This window comes from Sardina pilchardus, chromosome 7, assembly GCF_963854185.1.
Source record: "Sardina pilchardus chromosome 7, fSarPil1.1, whole genome shotgun sequence".
Taxonomy (NCBI): Eukaryota; Metazoa; Chordata; class Actinopteri; order Clupeiformes; family Clupeidae; genus Sardina; species Sardina pilchardus.
In genome coordinates, this window is record NC_085000.1 from 32,329,508 (window position 1) to 32,348,972 (window position 19,465).

Genomic DNA, 19,465 nt, shown 5'->3' on the forward strand with positions numbered 1-19,465 from the left:
GGTGCTTGGAGTTGGAGTGGAAATGCTGCAGACTGTAAATAGACTAGAGTCACTAGACTGTAATGAGACAAAGGTCAGACCTGAAATTGACAAACACACACATACACACACACACACACACACACACACACAACCAGAGTCCAAACAGGTAATGTAATCCGGATCAAAATTATCCAGATTTGGAAATCCCGCTTTTGCTATCCAAGATCAGGTAATCAATCTTACTTTTCAGTTTTTCATAGCAACATGGGATTGGATCACCCTGATCCAGATACACAGTTTTCAGGATTACCAAATCCGGATTGCCAGCTAAAGAACAGGTAGAAGAGCCAACATGGGGTCACTTTAAGTGTTTATTTTGATACAAAACATAAACATGAACCTCCATTTATAATTTATTTTATGACCCCTCATCTGAGCCACAACAAAGAGAAAAAAAAAACCATACAGTACATTAACAAATGCATTGCGAATATACTGAAAACATCTTAAATAAAACATTTCCAATAGTTAACAAAATAATGTCCATTCTTCAGAAGTCAAAAAAGAGAAAATGTTTTCTCGGACTAAGGCACTCCATTAAAACGTCTTTATTAAATTAAATATGTCCTTTATGGACTGGTTTTAAACCAGTCTGAGAAAACATTTTCTCTTTTTTGACTTCTGGATTTTGACCTTGTAGGCCTACCAAAGAGCATCCGAAGGAAACTGAAAAGCTTGGATAAAGAGCACGCCACAAATCAACATACTTGTCCATGCTTCTTAATCTGAGAAGGAGAGACCCACATTTTCAAGCCCAAGAGTATTAAGGGATGCAATTGTTCAAAATTATTTTTGACAGGTTCATATATGATGATTGTTTCTTTGACAATAATATACAGCTATGAATAAATATATTATTTTTGTTTTTTAATGGAATCTGTTTGGAGTTTATTTAATGTGGACAAGATCATTTTGGCGGAGGTAATAAGTAGGCTAAGGGATAACGGCCTTCGAGGTCGACCGGTTCGATGCGACCGCGATTTAATACTTTAAATCAATAACGTAGTTCAGTTCACCAGCACTGCTTCTCCATTTAAATCAATACAAACTTGTCTGCATGCCATTAATGTCTAAGGTCATAGAGTGTCATGTTAGCGTATACAGTATGTCCTGAGTGCTGGATGTTTTGCTGGTGTTGCTCATAGCAGACCTCTGGCTTTGGTCCTGTAGTAGATGAAGCCGGCAGCAGTGACGATGAGGCCCAGCACCAGACCAGCTGCCCCGATGGCAATCTTGTTCCTCTCCAGCTCAGGCATGGGGGAGTCTGGGAAACATCACGTCATGCATGAGGTAGAAGGTCAGATAATCATACATAAGTGGGGATTGCCCTCACCTGATATCGGTGTGGGCATATAAGCCATCACCATCGCCATTCCGTACATCTCTCTCTCTCTCTCTCTCTCCGTACACAGACATATTTTGGACACACCGCATTGCATACCACTTCTACTCACTTACATATGAGCGACACGCATTCATACACCTATAATTTCATCCCCCTAGACATTCTCTTTATCCTAGATAAAGGCATTTCTACATATTGTTTGACTGAAGTGTCTCTAGAATCTGTCAAGTATTATTAGTGTGCCTTTAGTGCCCTCTGCAGGACAATAATTGTGCCTGCAGTTATATTCTGCTGAGATAAAATATAATTTCTTCTTTGATATAATCAGAGTTCAGATACTTTCTTGTGGTCCAAGAGAGGCCCAAGCGGCAGCAGCAAGCGTAAAGCAGCGCTCAGACCATAATAATAAATCCTCGTTCCTAAATTCAATCTTTGTTGCTATGTTCTTAGACGAATCTGATTGGTCAAAATACCTAAACATTCAAAAACTGATTGTGATGAGCCGAGCGTTGCGCCAAGTTCAACTCCCAGTTTGCTCAACGCTAGCGTTACGCCAGCGTTGTCACCTTTCTGCTGCCGAACCATAGAGAACAATAGGAAACCTGCCACTTGCCGCTGGCTAGTGTGATCCCCGCCTTAAGCTCTCAGCAGGGTCAGGGTGGCAAGAGCAGAGACAAAATGGCAGCTGAAACCTGAGACTTTCTGGGGGTCCCTGATCCATAGACAGGTGGTCCTAAAAATAGGGCTATAAATGATAAAATTGCGCTTTATAATGGCATATGCATATTACAAATTCCACTTCATCGTCCGACCATGAGAAGAAGCTGGTTTTCTTCTGCTGAGCCATTTTGTCGCAATCTCACAGCTGTGCCGCGCCAGTGTTACTTTTTACCTCAGATAATCATACAAACATTTGGGTCTGAGCATAGACCCTGGTACCAAGAGCCTTTCAGCACTTTGGAAAAGCTTCTAAGCTATGGCTATGGTAGGTGAACGATTCCTATAAGTTTGTTTACCATCAAATTGGCCTCGTATAGTTATATTAATGTGACAATCTTGTGTGTTTGTACCTTTAACCAACAACAGCACATACAGCAAGAGAATACAAGTAACGTAGTTAACCAGAGTTCTCACCCCAGACCAACTCCTTGGGCCCCTTCAGGCTGGCGTGCTCCACCACACAGGAGATCTTCTCTCCAGCTTTGGGGGTGAACTGCAGGTTGGAGTGCATCTGGTAGTACCAGTCTCCGTCCGCCCGCTCCTCACTGGAGATCACATCCCCACCGGTCACCTCCTGGCCATCTCTGTGCCATGTGACATTGATCATCTTCGGGAAGAAGTTGTACGCGCTGCAGATCAACACGGCAGGCTGGTCACCGCTGGAAGGCCTGCGCATACTTAGTATCACCTCTGGCTCAACTGCAGAACAGAGTTATTCAACTTAGATGATTATGTCACGGGGTAGCTTTCACACCAAGGAAAACAGGGGGGAACTAAAACAATACACAGGGCTCCCATAGGGACGGGTTTTAGGGTGGAACATAACCATAGCACACGGAACATAACAAGATGGCAGCTTCACAATGGGATTTCTTAATGGGATTGCTTAATCATTACACACAGGTGTGCAGCGGGAAGTTGGGGCCTGGTGATTGGCACACAGGGTGTAGATTGGTGGTCTTTAGGCCGCCGCTTGAAGTCGAGGTTATGCGTGGCTCGGGGAAAGTCGTGGCAGACAGCGGGTGTTTGCAACAAGGTCGCCGGACCGACGTGGCGAATTTACGAATCCTACTATGGCCACGCCAAGTCCCGCCCTATGACGCACTATGCCGCCCTCTGATTGGCTGAGCTCAATGACACTCACGCTGTGCTGGGTTAGGATAGGGTTAAAGAGTCACTTCACCCCATAACTCCACCCACTTCACATTTCTGAAAACGGCTTTGAAAATGGGCGAGACGTTCTGAAATTTGGAGAGGGAAGGACAGAGGTTTTGACGCGAAAGTTTGGGACGCGGAAAGTTTGAACGTCGGAGATTTAAGTAAATAAATTACTCGCAGTGAATGTAATTGGACAATGGCTGAGAAATCTGGTGGAACTTTTTTAGCTCTAAGTCTTGATAATATAATTGATGACAAAATGTTTTGGGATGAGGTTGCTGGCAACAGGCAGAATGTAAGGCAAAGATCAGAGAGTGAAGGGGATTCCATAGAATCAATCGTTTTGGCAAAAAAGAGTAAAACTGACGGTAACCGAGTTTTGAGAAATCAGGATGATGTGTGGAAAGTTATTTTGGTGTTTGATCAAAAGGGAGGACCAGATCTTCATCCAATACATATCACAAAGGCAATAGAAAAGGAAATAGGTAAAATAAATCATGCACGGTTTATGGGGAACGGGAGGATCCTGATCTTTGCCAATTCAAAAGAACAACAAAGTATCATTCTTAACAAAACTACGCTTAACAAACTCAAGGTAACGGCACACATTCCAGGTGCAGCATCCAAGGTAAGAGGAGTGATATCAGGTATTCCAACATCAGTTTCAATGGAGGAGATCATGGAATGTTTAAAGGAATATGATTTGGTTGAAGCTAAACGATTGACAAAAGGTAAAGATAAAACAGAAAGCTTATCGATTTTGTTAAGCTTCAAGAAAGAACTGCCAAATAGGGTTCAAATGGGATACATGTCTTACTCAGTACGAGAATATATTCCACCGCCATTAAGATGCTTTCATTGCCAAAGGTTTGGCCATGCTGCCAGTCAATGTAGAGGTAAACTTAGATGTGCGAAATGTGGAGGAGAACACGAGTATGGTCATTGTGAACAAGATGCTGTGATAAAATGTTGTAATTGTGGTGGTAATCATAGTGCTGCTTATGGAGGTTGTGAGAAACACAAGGAGGCAAGAGAAGTCCAGAAAGTCAAAATTACTCAGAAAGTGTCATATGCAGAGGCTGCTAAGAAAGTTGAATGTGAGAAGAAAGGTTCTAGCTTTAATGTTCCCCCCTCTATGACAGAACAAGCTTCTAGCAATCCAATAAGTAGAACTAATTACAAGAGTTATCCTAAAGAGGGTAGGCCTACTCAACAGATCAGTAGACATAGACTTGACTCTCATCCATCAGAATGCTGTGATCTTAAAAGCAAAATGTCAGAAGAAGTAATGTTGGTTAAGAAAAATGACTTCCTTGCCTTTATGTATGCTGTGATTACTAAAGCAACTGAACTTCCTCAGGGAAGTGACAAGATCAAAGCAATTGTAGATATTGCAAATGACTTATTAGGATTTAGTTCACAAGCCAGTGAAATTCAAGAGATATTGAAGTGTAAGTCTGATGGTCAAAAGTCTAATTAAAATCATTATGGTATTCCTCATTCTACAATGGAATGCCAGAAGTCTAATTGCAAATGGTCAAGAATTTAAAAGATACATTCATGAACTGCAAGAAAAACCTGATGTAATATGTATTCAAGAAACCTGGTTAAGACCACACCTTGACTTTATATTAAAAGGGTACAATGGTATTAGATATGATAGAGAAAAGGGTAGAGGTGGAGGATGTATGACATTTATTAAATTGGGAATTCCATATAGATTCATTAAAACCAAAGATTATGAATGTGTGGTAACTGAAATATGTAATGAAGGTAGTGGTAATTTTACTATCATTAATTATTACAATCCATGTAAAGCATTAACTAATGAATTATTGAAGGGTGTTGTTAAAAGAAACTATAGAGAGATCTGGTGTGGGGATTTCAATGCGCACAATAGTTTATGGGGTAGTAAACTGACTGATTTGAATGGAGAGGCAGTGGAAGAAATGATGAATGATAGAATGTTGGTGTGTCTAAATAATGGATGTGGTACTAGAATTAATGTATATAAAAATGAAACTTCTTGTATAGATTTAACTCTAGTTGATAGAACAATTGCAAGTAGATGTGAATGGGTAATAGATCAAAGCACAAGCATGGGTAGTGATCATTTCCCAATCATATGTGAAGTGGGTATAGAAATCAAGATTGAACAGAGTAATGTGCCCCATAGATGGAATTTTAAAAAAGCAGATTGGAAGAAATTTGTAGAAATTTGTGAGAATGATGATATATCAATAAATGATGATCAGACAATTGATGAAATGAATAGCAAGGTAAGTTCTTTTATATTGATTGCAGCCAGCCAAAGCATTCCTATTAGTCAGAATCAAAAGAAACAAATCAATGTTCCATGGTGGAATGATAAATGTTCTGAGGCTATAAAGGAAAGAAATAGAGGTTTTAAGATCCTGCGTAGAAATCTAACAATGGACAATCTTTGTAATTACCAAAGAAAAAAGGCGTTAGCCAGGAAAGTTATTAAGGAGGCTAAGAGAGATTCATGGAGACAGTTTTGTACAACAATAGGGAAAGAAACTACTCTAAATAAAGTATGGATGATGGTTAAGAAAATGATAGGCAAATTTAAGCCTCCTCATATTCCTGTTTTAATTAAAGATGGGAATCAAGCAATTTCAGATATTGATAAAGCCAATATGCTTGGTAGAGCTTTTGCAGACATACACAAGGGTAGTCATCTGGAGGAGCGATATAAGAGAAGGAAAAAAGAGGTAATGGAAACAAATAAAAATATTTTAAATGCAAAGGAGCCAGATATGTCTATTATGGATGCTGAAATTAATATGTCAGAACTTAAGAGGGCATTGAGTAATACTGCTTATTCTGCTCCAGGGACAGACAATATCTGTTATGCTATGTTAAGAAAATTACCTGATAATATATTAACTAAAGTCCTTATACTGTTTAATAAAGTATGGAATGAAGGTAAATTACCAAGCATATGGAAATGGGCAAGAATCCTTCCTTTTTCTAAGCCAGGTAAAGACTCAAGTGATCCAGGAAACTATAGGCCTATTGCACTCACTTCACACCTTGGGAAATTATTGGAAAAAATTATAGTAATGCGTTTGAATTATTTCCTTGAATACATAAATCCACTTAAAGGCTATCAAACTGGATTTAGGAGGTGCAAATCAACAACTGATGCTTTGGTTAAAGTAAGTAATGAAATTGAAAAATCTTTAATTATGAAAGAAGTAATGGTAACAGTCTTCCTGGATATTGAGAAAGCATATGATACTATGTGGAGAGAAGGTCTGCTGATTAAATTAGAAAAAATGAGAATTAATGGAAAAATGTATAATTATATACTTGACTTTCTATCTCAGCGTTCTATCAGAGTTAAAGTGGGTGATGCAGTGTCTGATGAGTTTATTGTTGAAAATGGAATTCCTCAGGGAAGTGTCATCAGCCCTATATTGTTCAACATAATGATTAATGATATATATGAAAAAATGGGAGAGAATTATGAAGGCCTATTATATGCAGATGATGCTGTCATTTGGAGAAGAGGGCGTAACATTTCATATGTTAATGAGAAAGTACAAAAGGACATTCACTTGCTTGAAGAGTGGGGAGTTGATTGGGGTTTCAAATTTTCTGTCTCAAAGTCAAAGGTTGTATATTTCACTAGGAAAAAAGTTCCTGAAACATATAAAATGACATTGTACAATCAACAGCTTGAAAGAAATGAAACATTTAAGTACTTAGGATTATGGTTGGATGCCAAACTAACATGGAAATATCACATCCAGTACATAGAAACTAAGTGTAAAAAGGTCATTAATCTCATGAGAATGGTCTCTGGGCAAAAATGGGGAGCAGACAGGCAATCTCTCATTAACATATATAAAGCATTGATTCGATCAAATATTGACTATGGTTGCATAATTTACAGTTCAGCATGTAAAACATCAATAAAGAAAATTGAAAGTATGCAATTTAAGGCTTTGAGGATTGCTCTGGGTGCTTTTAAAACAACTCCCACAAGTGCTTTACTGGTGGAATCAAAGGAACCCCCTATTAGCTTAAGGTATGAGAAGTTGTCCTTAACTTATTGGGTTAGGTTAAAAGGAAGTTTTAACAACCCAGCTCTGTCAGTTTTTAATGATTGTTGGGAGTATTCTAAATGCTCCAGTGGTTTTGGCTGGAATATAGACAATCTAGTAAATCAATATGGTTTGACAGAGTTGAAGTATGGCCCAGCATTAGCTCTAAGCAGTGTTCCTCCATGGTTACTCCCTGCTCCTGAGGTAAACATTGAGTTATTAGCAGATAAAAGTGAGCATCTCACCAAACAAAGTTATTCTGAAGCCTGCTTAAGCTATTTAAATAGGACATATTATGGATACCTGAAAATATATACAGATGGTTCCAAAGATCCTAAAGGAAGATCTGGTATTGGTATTTATATTCCAGAATTTGACAAAAAATATGGGTATAGAGTGAGTGACTTTTTATCAGTTTACTCAATAGAGATGACTGCAGTAATAACTGCCCTCAGATGGGTTGAAGAGGTTAAACCTCTTAGATCAGTTATATGTTCTGACTCTATGGCTGTTCTACAAAGTTTTATATCAGGTCATACTATTCGTGAAGATTTGATTTTGGAGGTGAAACATCTTCTTTTAAATATTATTAATCTTGGATTAACTGTTCAATTCTGTTGGATTCCAGGACATTATGGAATTGATGGCAATGAAGTTGCAGATAAATTAGCTAAAAAAGCTCTGGAATTAGAACAGGTTGGAATTCATATTCCATTGGGTAAAGGAGATGCTAAAGCCTTACTTAACACAGAAATCATGCTGAGATGGCAAGATGAATGGGAGTCAGAGAGTAAGGCCAGACATTACCATGGGAATCAGAACTGTGTTGAAGGGAAAAGAATCACCTCATTGGGTCTAAATAGACATGAAGAAGTTGTTTTCACCAGACTGAGGTTGGGCCACACAGGTCTTAATGCTACATTATCCTTAATAAATAAAAGTAATGGTATATGTTCTGAATGTAAAGTTTTGGAGGATGTTAATCATGTATTGTTTAGTTGTATGAAATATGAACAGTTCAGGAAAATATGGAAAGACTTGGATATAGGAAATAACATTCATGACATATTACAGGACCAAGGAATGCAGGGACAAAGAATTAAATATTTTATTATGTATCTTAAAGATACTGGTTTAATTAGAATAATATAGGGTTTATTTATTTATATATATATTTTTTTTTTTTTTTTTAATTATTTTTTTATTTTTATTTTTTTTTTTTTTTATTTTATTTAGTTATGTTTTATTTTTTATTTTTATGATTTTATGATTTAAGGTATCTCTTGCCAAACGTCCTTTTACACACTCCTGTGTAGTAGTCCAGTAGGTGGCGGTATATATTGAGGAAATATGACCCGCCATTAAACAGAAGAAGAAGAAGAAGAAGAAGAAATTTGGAGAGAGAGTGCAGCACTGCTGCAACCAATCAACCATGGTGATTTCGTGTCAATCTGGGAATGAATGCTGCAGACATGGTTTATCACAGGTAGGCTAATCAGGGCAGCAGGTGTTGGGGCGTTTCAGTCCTAATTTGTAACGACCCGGTGACGTAGTGTCGGACTAGAAGTGCAGGACAACGTCAGCATTCCAATAGTATTTTGGACCAACATGCCATGGCATGTTTTCAAACGGTAGTATGCGCGAGAGAGCAATATCTCCAATGCAAAGTCAGACGAAATGTTACTTTTGTCGAGAAACACGATTTTTGTCAATATTAACCCTGGTAATAGTACAGTTCACCACTTATGAGTATTTTCAATCAATCAACAGCTCAAAAAACCTATTTTAGGGTGCAGTGACCCTTTAAGGTTAGGTTAGGGGAAATAAAACTCCAGCCACTAAGAAGTAGCCAGAATGCACTGGCGCACAAACCTTAGAGCAACCTCGAGTTTGTCAGGTTAGTGTATGTTTAATTCTCTCTAATATGTGAATAACTCTGTCACTCTCCTATTGCAGGTGCCAGAAGAGGCAGATCTCCAGGTGGATCTCAGGCAAAGAAGGAGGTGAGTATCTGAGTTTCTACCGTGGTTCAGTAACCCCGGGAAAGGGTTAAGGTTAGGGAAAGGTATGGGTATGGGTTAGGGAAAGGGTTAAGGTTAGGGAAAGGTATGGGTGTGGGTTAAGGTTAGGGTAAGGGTTAAGGTTAGGGTTAGATGTTAGTAACCCAAAGTTTGGGGTTGGGGTTAAGGTTAGGATAAGGGTTAGATGAACCACAGTATAATGTTAGTCCTCAGACATCCCCTGATGCTGGTAACACCGAATATATGGTAAGTATATGTTTTTAACTAAGGTTTAAAAATAGTTCTCCTGTATGTATATTAAAATGTTTTTTTCTCTCTTTTATACAGGTGACCATCCTAGATCTCTCCTGCGTCTGCAATCCTGTATGTTTCATATATGCAACCCTCTTGCAGGAGAAACCTATTCAGGCCACCTGTATATTCCTGTATGAATTCTCTCTATTTTTCTAAAGCTTGTGGTTGAGACCATTCGGATAAATTGTGTTCAATTTCTTAATCCAGTGTCTCTCCCTAGCTAGTCTCTGGCCTTCAGACCAATGCGACCCTGCTTCAAGACCCATGATAGACAAATTGTTACTACCATGCAGTCTGAAATGTTCATAGAGGTGGGTTGCTTTCACAGTATTGTTAATTGAATAGATATGCTGTTTTAGCCTTTCTAATAGGCTATTTTTGGTTTGACCAATATATAACCTATTGCATGTCTTACATTCAATACAATAAACTAGATTTGCTGTCCTCATCTCCAGACCATCAGGGACAGGTGCACCCAGGTGAGTAACTCGATTCAAAATGAATTTAACCGTTTTAAAATGTTGACTGTACTTGTCTGTTTTAGATGTTCTGCCCAAAGAAGCATTAACTAAAACATCTTTGAGATTTTTATTTCTCCGGAAGGCTGAAATGATTTTAAAATCTTGTAGCGGAACACAAGAATCCTGCAACCTATGAAAATGAGTCTTAATCTTAGAGTTCAGGGCCTGGGAAGTGGGCGAGAAGACTGACACAAAAGGGACCAGATTTTTCTCTCTGACTGTGCCGTTCTCTCTTTTAGGGTTAAACTCATTTCCACAAAGTCGTTGGGTCTCGACTTTAATGTCCCTAAGAAAGGTTCTGCTGTATCCCCTCAATTTGAGGGCTCGGAACAGGGTCTTGGTCGCCGACTCGACGTCCTCAGGCGCAGTGCATATCCTGTTGAAGCGAATCAACTGGGACTTGACGATACCCCTAAAGGTATGGCGTGGATGGTAACTGGATTTATGCAACAACGCCTGAGTGTCGGTCGGCTTGCAGTAGACCCTGGTTCCAAGTGTCTTCTCCCCATTCCCATTTGCAATAAAATACACCTCTGTGTCCAAGAACTCTATTTTCTCCGGTTGCAGGTTGTATTTCACTGTAATGGAGGTGTGATGCTGGTTGAGCACCTCAATGAACTCCAAAAACTCACCCTCAGTATGGCTCCAAAGGCCAAAAATATAATCCAGGTACCGTATATAAAAGGATGGTAATTTGTTGCATTTGGGGAAGACAGTTCGCTCCCAGTCCGCCATATAAATATTAGCGTAGGCGGGAGCAAACTTCTTACCCATTGCCGTACCGTGTACCTGGAGGTAAACCTTTGAGTTAAACTCAAAGTCGTTCTTCGTCAGGCTGAGTTCAAGCAGCTCAAGGAGGGCCTCATCTGGTCTCGAGTGGTCAGGAAACCTCTGTAGGACATCTTTAACTGCCTTGAGACCCAACTGAGTTTCGATGTTTGTATACAGAGAATCAATATCCACAGAGAAGAGCATGGCATCAGGTTGTACAACCAGTTCTTTTATTTTTGAGATAAACTCGTAGGTGTCTTTAACGTAGCTCTCATGCTTCTGTGACAAGGGGTTAAGAAAGTGATCTATAAAATCTGCTATTCTATAGGATTCACTGCCGCAATCGGAGATGATCGGTCTGCCAGGTGGAACTTGGTGAGGTACCGTCCACGTCGCTGGATCCTTATGGATCTTTGGTAGGAGATAGAACTTCCTAGGGCGTGGAGGGTCCTCTCCATACAGAAAATATTTCTGTTTGGCTGTGATCATCTTGTCTGCATACAGGCGATCCAAAATCTCTCGGATTCTCTTCTGGGATTCCAGCTGTAGAGAACCAGTCAGAGGTAAGTAGTGTTGTGTATTCTGTAATTGCCTGTATGCTTCCACCAGATATTGGCTTCTATCCATTATCACTATCTTAGATCCCTTGTCTGCGGGTTTAATTACAATATCCTGATTTGATGTTAGCTCTTTTAATGCCTCTCTTTCTGCTGTGGATATATTTTTCTCTCTCTCACTTTGAAAGCAAGCTCTCTCCAGTATGTGTCTATCTTTCCTGATGAGTGTTTTGATGGGTTCAGAAACTGATTCCCATTCAGGCTCCCAAGTTGATGGTTTTATAAACGGTTCCTGGTTAAAGTCTGTTGCAAAATCAAAATGATCCAGAAGTTTCAGTTTCCTATGGTATTTAAACAGGTCTCTCCACAGCATTTCCTTATCCACCTTGAGCGGCTATTTTAGGGTGCAGTGACCCTTTAAGGTTAGGGTTAGGGTTTGGGTTAGGGTTAGGGTGCCAATCAGAGGGCGGCATAGCGCGTCATAGGGCGGGACTTGGCGTGGCCATAGTAGGATTCGTAATATCGCATCCCGGTGGGAGACGCCTTTGGCCACCAGCCTAGCCCTGAAGCCGGGTTGCCTCCGTACAAAGCGCCGTCGGATGCCAGAGGGGTGGAATCGTCCACCCCTCGCTAAGCTAAGTAGCCTACCCTTTGCTATGCAACGACTGCTCCTGCGATGTGAATCTGGCCACAGCTGAGCCTACTTCCCCAACTGCATTAACGTTATCCTACCAGCTGTTTGTTCGACTACAGTCTGCTACTATTGCCTTCTGATTGAGTTGGATGCTGCCGCCCCTGAACTGTAACGCTGGACCCAGCGACGCCTCCTGCCTATATTAAAGACTGTTTACTCGCTAGAGACTGCTATTAACGTTGCATTGCTAACGGCGATGCTGGTTGTCCACGGCCATTGGACTATACTGCCTCCTGTGTTTTATTGAACTGTTCTTGGTCCCTGCTCTATACATTTTACGTGCTGGCACCGGGGGTGTCGTCAGCGAGGACTATTTACCCCCAGTGCTGAGCCAGTTACAGTAGCTGCATTCTGTGTAGCCTACCAGCTAACTCCATCCCCTTCGATCCCCTCTATGGCCGTTCTGCAGCGGCAGTAACACTGTGACTGACCTACGTTAGGGTTGGGTATCGAGAATCGAGAATCGATGGGGACCGGGACTAGCTTTCCATCCTCCACCTTTCCTCTCCCGGAATCGTTCAAAAGTTTAAATTTCAATTCCCAGTCCGCGAACCGGAAGAAGAAGCCGCTAAACACCAACGAAGAAGGTGTTTGCATAACCGAGCTGAGGCAATAAGACAACAGTTCATAGATTTGATATTTATATTGTAGTTGAAAACAGCCCTGTGAGAAATGTATAGTAAAGTTCATAGAAAGTAAAAAGTTCATAGAATTAAAATTGATTGAGAAGATCAGACCGTTGGTTAGCTAGCTCATTTAAAATATCCAAACTTTTTTGACCCTGCCTCTTACAAGAATCGGAATCGAGAATCGTTAGGAACCGGAATCGAAACAAGGAATCGGAATCGGAATCGTTCAAATTCAAACGATACCCAACCCTAACCTACGTGCCCTCAGCCTCCCCTCTTTCATATAGCCTAGCCCGTTGCCATAAAAGCCTAGTGGTGTGAGGTGCAGTGTGTGAGAGTAGGCTACTGTGCTGTGTTAAGTGATCAACTGGGCGGACTGTTGCCCTTACGTGAATTGAACTCCTGTTATAACACTGAGTGTTCAAACAGAGTGACTGTCTTGTATTATTGTGTGTGGTGAACTATTTGCTTCCTGTTATTCCCTGGGCCTGGCTGTACAAAGAGGGTGTGGCCGCGCATGGTAATTTGCCTCTGTCTTATTACTGTCTGCACAGCTGCCACAGTCTGTGGTGCTGCTGAGTGGGGAGACTGGGCCTACCATTGCCAGCCGGAGGGACCGCCACTGGAGGAGCCCCTGCCAACCACCTTGGGCCTTGTTTGGTGGGACTGCTCACTGCACTGGACATCGAGGTGGCGGACTTTTAAATATCCTATTCGCCATTTACTAAATAAAGTGACATTTTATACTTTACCACTTGACCCCTGGCATTATTGAAGAGTACAGCGTTCTCCCCACTGGCAGAGGTCTCTTTTTAGCTAGGGGGCTAGGTGCCCCCTACCTGTGACATTTATTATTCACACACAAAAATCACTGTTGTTTTAGTCATGTCACCTTTCCAAATGATTTAATAAGGAATACAAACAATAATGATGTGAAATTTTTGTGCTGATTAAATACACTGCCTGATTCAGAATTATAATTTTGGCGATTAGGCTTCTTCATGTGAATCAGTTTTCTACCAGTTATGGGGAATGACACTGACCACAAACTATGACTGACACTGAAAAATGTCACTTGGGGTAAAACTTCCCCTGCAACCCTGATTTGCATTTATAAAGCCTCTAGAGTTAGGAGGAGGAGGTCATGGGGGAACAGCAGTATTTGGTGTTGCCTGGAAATTGCCGTGTCCAGCCGTGAACCTGAACTTCCACGGCAATCTACAATGCTGCATACTGATGAAAATCCCTCTTCGTGCAGTGTGTGGAGTGATTCTATACCTAAACGTCCTTCACTCACCTGTCTTTGACAGTATGTTATCAGAATCAATTTGATCATTGGGCTTGCAGTAGCTGTCCGTCACCCCCCGCCAATATTTCAGCTGCGCTTCATCTTCGTTCAATACATCTGCAATATACATTCCATGTGGATTGTATCCCACAAACAACCCCACAGTGCTATTAAACCGTAGGTAAAGAGCCTTGTTAAACCATTTGGAAAAAATGTACTCGACATCACTCAAATTCTTTAGGTTGAAATTGCATGTGTGAGTGTAATATTCGTAATATCCATTAAAGGCACCTGCCGAAAAAAAAAAAAAACATCATTAATATGTTTACTCATTCTTTAAAGGAGAATTCCGGTGTGATATTGACTTAAAGTGTGTTGAAATATGATACCGAGTGTGAGCGATTGTCTCAGAGCTGATCTCGACCTGTCAGCTGTTCTCCGAAACCCGGCGGTAGCTCAGCAATTAGTAAACCAGGTTTTTAACGTTTGTGCCTCGGGCATCGAACTGCCGTGCAAATAAATCACTGTTTTACACCATTAATGAGGCTCAAAGTAGCTCCACACTTTATTGGTAGACTTCTGAGGGCCCTGACATTTAAAACGAGACATCGAGAACTTTGAAAAAGCACTGGTTGTTTACTTACATGACTGTTTATTCAGGCAGTCACTTTCGAAAGTTTAGCGGTAGCAGCCATCTTGAATCTAGTCACGTGACTGATTCGTGACTGGTTCACGTAATCGCTATGTCTATGCGTGCACTAGTCATGAATCAGTCACGTGACTAAATTCAAGATGGCTGCGACCGGTAAACTTTCGAAAGTGACTGCCTGAATAAACAGTCATGTAAGTAAACAACCAGTGCTTTTTCAAAGTTCTCGATGTCTTGTTTTAAATGTCAGGGCCCTCAGAAGTCTACCAATAAAGTGTGGAGCTACTTTGAGCCTCATTAATGGTGTAAAACAGTGATTTATTTGCACGGCAGTTCGATGCCCGAGGCACAAACGTTAAAAACCTGGTTTACTAATTGCTGAGCTACCGCCGGGTTTCGGAGAACAGCTGACAGGTCGAGATCAGCTCTGAGACAATCGCTCACACTCGGTATCATATTTCAACACACTTTAAGTCAATATCACACCGGAATTCTCCTTTAAGTAAGCTAACCTGCATGTGTTTACTACACCAACAGCACCGAGCCACATGTCACTACTCTACAATGGCAACGTCTTATTTTCTGGCAATTGTCTTAGTTCTATTTTCACATTCACAGGTGTCAAACTTATAACAGAGCAATCGTTCACCTACTATAGCAGATGTCAAACTTAAGGCCCAAATGTGGCCCGCCACGTCATTTAATGTGGCCCGCTTTAGATAAAAAGGTCTCATACAGTTTGTGGCCCACGAGAGCTTACAGTTTTTGCCCGTTGCTTGAATACATTTAAGCCTACCTTAAGGCTGGCTTACATTGCACGATTTTGGTCTGTTTTAACAGTCGGCGACTAAATTTCCAAAATCGGGCGGAAATCTTGGGAGTTGTACTGAAATCGCAGCGCGCTCCCGTCATCTAAATCGTTTAGTGTAAGGTGCCAATCTTAGCGGTTTTAAGTCCGTCGGAGGCAGTCTTTTTCTAGTTTTGCCGTTACGACAATATCAAACATGTTTGATATTATCGGAAGTCTTTTCAGTCGTGGCTCATGCAAATAGTGACGTGAACATTAAAAACCAATAGTAACCTTGCGCGAACATGAAACAGGAAGGGGCAAAATAGGCGACAGCTGTAGCCTTTATGATTATTTGTTATTTCATTTCTTATAATTTATTAGTCGGTTGTTCTACGTGACAGAACAGCTCTATATCTGTTAGTGATGTCACACATCAAACAATGCTGCAGAAACGCGAAAAAATTACTTTGATATGAGTAGGCTATCATGTGATTTCCTGTGAATGATGACGTGTAGCCTATTGCACGATGGAAATAATTTGAAGGAATCTAGCAGCAGTCTTGTAAATAGTGACCCACAGTCTTTGCAAAATCCTAATCTGAGACTGGCCTGTGACTAGACTGTGACTAAAACCTCAATGAATTGTCTTTAGATGTGAGAGGGTCTGAGACAGTAGTTTTTCAAAAATCTTTTCCAAATCTTTGCAAAGTCTGGCAATGTAAGGTAGGCTTTACATTGCCAGACTTTGCAAAGATTTGGAAAAGATTTTTGAAAGACTAGTCTCAGACCCTCTCACATCTAAAGACAATTCATTGAGTTTTTAGTCACAGACTAGTCACAGGCCAGTCTCAGATTAGGATTTTGCAAAGACTGTGGTCACTATTTACAAGACTGCTGCTAGATTCCTTCAAATTATTTCCATCGTGCACTAGGCTATACGTCATCATCAACAGGAACTCACATGATAGGCTACTCATATCAAAGTAATTTTTTTCGCGTTTCTGCAGCATTGTTTGATAGTGTGACATCACTAACAGATATAGAGTTGTTCTGTCACGTAGAATAGCCGACTAATAAATTATAAGAAATGAAATAACAAATAATCATAGGCTACAGCTGTAGCCTATTTTGCCCCTTCCGTTTTCGTGTTCGTCGACCGAGGTCACTATTGGTTTTTAATGTTCACGTCACTATTTGCATGAGCCACGACTGAAAAGACTTACGATAATATCAAACATGTTTGATATTGTCGTAACGGCAAAACTAGAAAAAGACTGACTCCGACGGACTTAAAACCGCTAAGATTGGCACCTTACACTAAACGATTTAGATGACGGGAGCGCGCCGAGATTCTAGTACAACTGGCAAGATTTCCGCCCGATTTTGGAAAAGTAGTCGGCGACTGTTAAAACAGACCAAAATCGTGCAATGTAAGCCAGCCTTTAGCAAAACTTCGCTCATTGTGCCAAAACTCTACACACAAGTGTAGCAGGCCTCTCTGAAAGGTGGCTCTTAATTGTAGCCACCTGTGGCCTGACGAGGCTTAATAAGCACTGCACTCCCGGATAGGACTATATAGGAAGAGACTGGTAGAGTGTAAGTTGCCGGTCGCTGGGAGCAGGCCACATTGTGGGAGAATGGAGCGTTTGGAAGGTACTTATACTTGTAATTGTGTAATTGTTGAATGTATGTGGTCTTTGAAGATTAAGTATTTGTTAACATCTTGTCTTGTTTGCCATTAGATCGCAGCTGACTGGCATCACAGCAGCATGACCACTGTTTTCCCCTACTTATTTTTGTGTCATTAGTTAGTTAGCTAATTGTGTTTACAGCCATCATTGTTGTGTTTTATTTTGGTTTATGTATTAATTTACTAGTTTGCCCTCTCCCACTCGTCACTGGTCTACTCGACCAGTGTTCTTGAAGCAGCCCGTTCAGCACGTCTCCTGTCGTGAGACAAGGGCTGCCTAGTTACATTCCCCTCTTTATTTCAACTCTTCCCCTGGTTTAACTTTAGTTTTCTTTTGTAGTCGTGTTGTTTATTTCTCCGGTCCCTTGGCTGTGACTTGCTCCTCCCGTTAACCCCTAGATAACAGAGCTCCACCTTAGTGTGCACTTAGTGGCCAGTGTGGGTTTGAACGTGTGTCTCACGTGTGTCTGTGTGACTGACAGGCACTCCTAATGTTTGCTGTGTGTCCAACATCGGTGTGGCAGCATAACCGTAGCTTTTTCAGTGGGGCGATGTACCTAATAGGTGTTAGAATAGTATTACGGAGGCAGTCACAGCTAACTCCTTGTCATTCCCTGCCCTGCCTTTCCTCTCCCTCCTGGAGCCTTTTTGAAAAAATAAAGAAATAATTTATTGAGTAATTCAGCCTCCTTTCATCCATTAATTTGGGTCACCTGCTCTGTACGAAGTATCACCTTGCTACACAAGTAAACATCACACAACACTGGGAAATATACTATTCACATCACCATTTAAAATGGCTAAACTGAGGGCTTTTTGTAGATGGCTGATTAGTGTTCAGTTTTGCAAGTAAGTAAGTGCATTCAGGTGTGTATTTGAGTGGTTGCAATTACCCGATGTGTTTTGTATTTTGGATACATGTGTTTAACAAATGGTACTCTGAGATTTCATTTTTGAACGAAGTGTCTTATGTATGACATAGAGAGTAGTAGGCTATGCAGGACCAAGTGTGTTGCATAAAGGAGTAAGTGTTGCAGAATTGCAACTAGAGTGCAAAGCAGCACTTTTGTTTAACGTACTGTATAGGTACATGTGTTTGAGATATGCCAACAAAACTTCAAGTTGTGTTACTTTAGTCTAAGCATGGGTCTATAGTGTTCAAGCAACGGGCAAAAACTGTAAACTATTTTTGCATGTCGCCAACGGAGCGGCTACGCGCTCGGTTTAGCCTCCCTGTGAAACGCTTGAAGTGCGTGTGTATACTTCTGAGAGAGGGGAATCGGTGTAAGCTACTATGATTTCAAATTGGTAGTTGCAAATTTACGTGATTTAAAAAGGATGTATACGTGTGTAGTCCTAATGTCTAAAAAATCCAACTCCAAATCTTGCGTATTATCCTTACGATTCGAGCAAGTGATTGTTTGGCCAAAAGCGAAAGTAAGCCTATCTTCTGGCCGAGTCGAGGTGCATTTAGATCAGCCAAGCAGAGGTAAGCTAGAAGTTTGTGGTAATCGCCCTGTTGCTTTGCATTTTCATTTCAGTTTAAAACAAACAACGTAGAATCCACACAACGCCTTTAAACTTTGGAACTTCAAAGAAAAAGTCTACCGCGACCGTTCTAAGTGTATGGAACGGTGTAGTGACGCATTTGGATGCACTTTTTGACATTAGCCTACTCGTTTGCATCACTGGCTATGTAAAACTGCATTTCGTTACAGGTATATCACTTGTGCAATGACAGAGAAGTTGAATATACTCGAATCTAAAAAGAAATTAACACGTTATGCTTATACCTTTTGCTCTTTTCAACTTCTCGATTTTAGTTTTATACTGATGCTAAAAATGTTGTGGCTGGTGCAAATCTTTAAAGTTACATCTGGCCCTTTGAGGGCAACCATTATGCTGATGTGAACATTAGTTTGACACCCCATATACTCATGTACCACATAAATGTGCACAGAAAGTAAACAGTATTAAACCTACCCACTCCCAGAAGAGTAGCGGCAAAGAAGACGCCAGTGACAAAATACTGTCGGGTGGACATTTTGATGCAGTCTGCATTTAGGAGGAAGCTACAACAAGAAAGTAGTATGTAAGTCTGAAAATGAACCAATAGGGGTTTAGAGGATGTAACTTGTCATGTGTTACTATGCAGACTTGGAACTGACAACTTGTCATAGCAAGGCGGAAACAAAACGGTGGTGGCTAAAGCCCTCCGTAATC

General features: G+C 40.8%; 1 protein-coding gene across 3 annotated transcripts; it reads right to left on the minus strand.

Moving 5' to 3' along the window:
- Nucleotides 1-335: 335 nt before the first annotated feature.
- LOC134087979 (H-2 class II histocompatibility antigen, A-S beta chain-like) lies at nt 336-19,309 on the minus strand. Of its 3 annotated transcripts, XM_062541857.1 has the most exons (5): nt 19,226-19,309; nt 14,123-14,404; nt 6,854-6,934; nt 2,522-2,806; nt 336-1,306 (listed from the first exon to the last, which is right to left on the minus strand). In XM_062541857.1, the coding sequence occupies exons 1-5, from the start codon at nt 19,284-19,286 to the stop codon at nt 1,182-1,184; spliced, it is 834 nt and encodes a 277-aa protein (XP_062397841.1). In that variant the 5' UTR covers nt 19,287-19,309; the 3' UTR covers nt 336-1,181. The 3 variants fall into 3 exon arrangements, with proteins under 3 accessions (XP_062397841.1, XP_062397842.1, XP_062397843.1); XM_062541858.1 differs by lacking the exon at nt 6,854-6,934; XM_062541859.1 differs by lacking the exons at nt 6,854-6,934; nt 14,123-14,404 and having other exon boundaries at nt 19,226-19,291.
- Nucleotides 19,310-19,465: the final 156 nt, after the last annotated feature.

What these genes read in the sequence shown, in the direction of transcription:
- LOC134087979 (XM_062541857.1), bottom strand. Translation starts at nt 19,286, where the DNA reads ATGTCCACCCGACAGTATTTTGTCACTGGCGTCTTCTTTGCCGCTACT. An exon ending in TAACATACTGTCAAAGACAG is followed by an intron (nt 6,935 to 14,122) that starts GTGAGTGAAGGA and finishes TATATGTTTCAG; the next exon opens with GAACTTTTTTCCTAGTGAAA. An exon ending in GCCCAAGGAGTTGGTCTGGG is followed by an intron (nt 1,307 to 2,521) that starts GTGAGAACTCTG and finishes GATGTTTCCCAG; the next exon opens with ACTCCCCCATGCCTGAGCTG.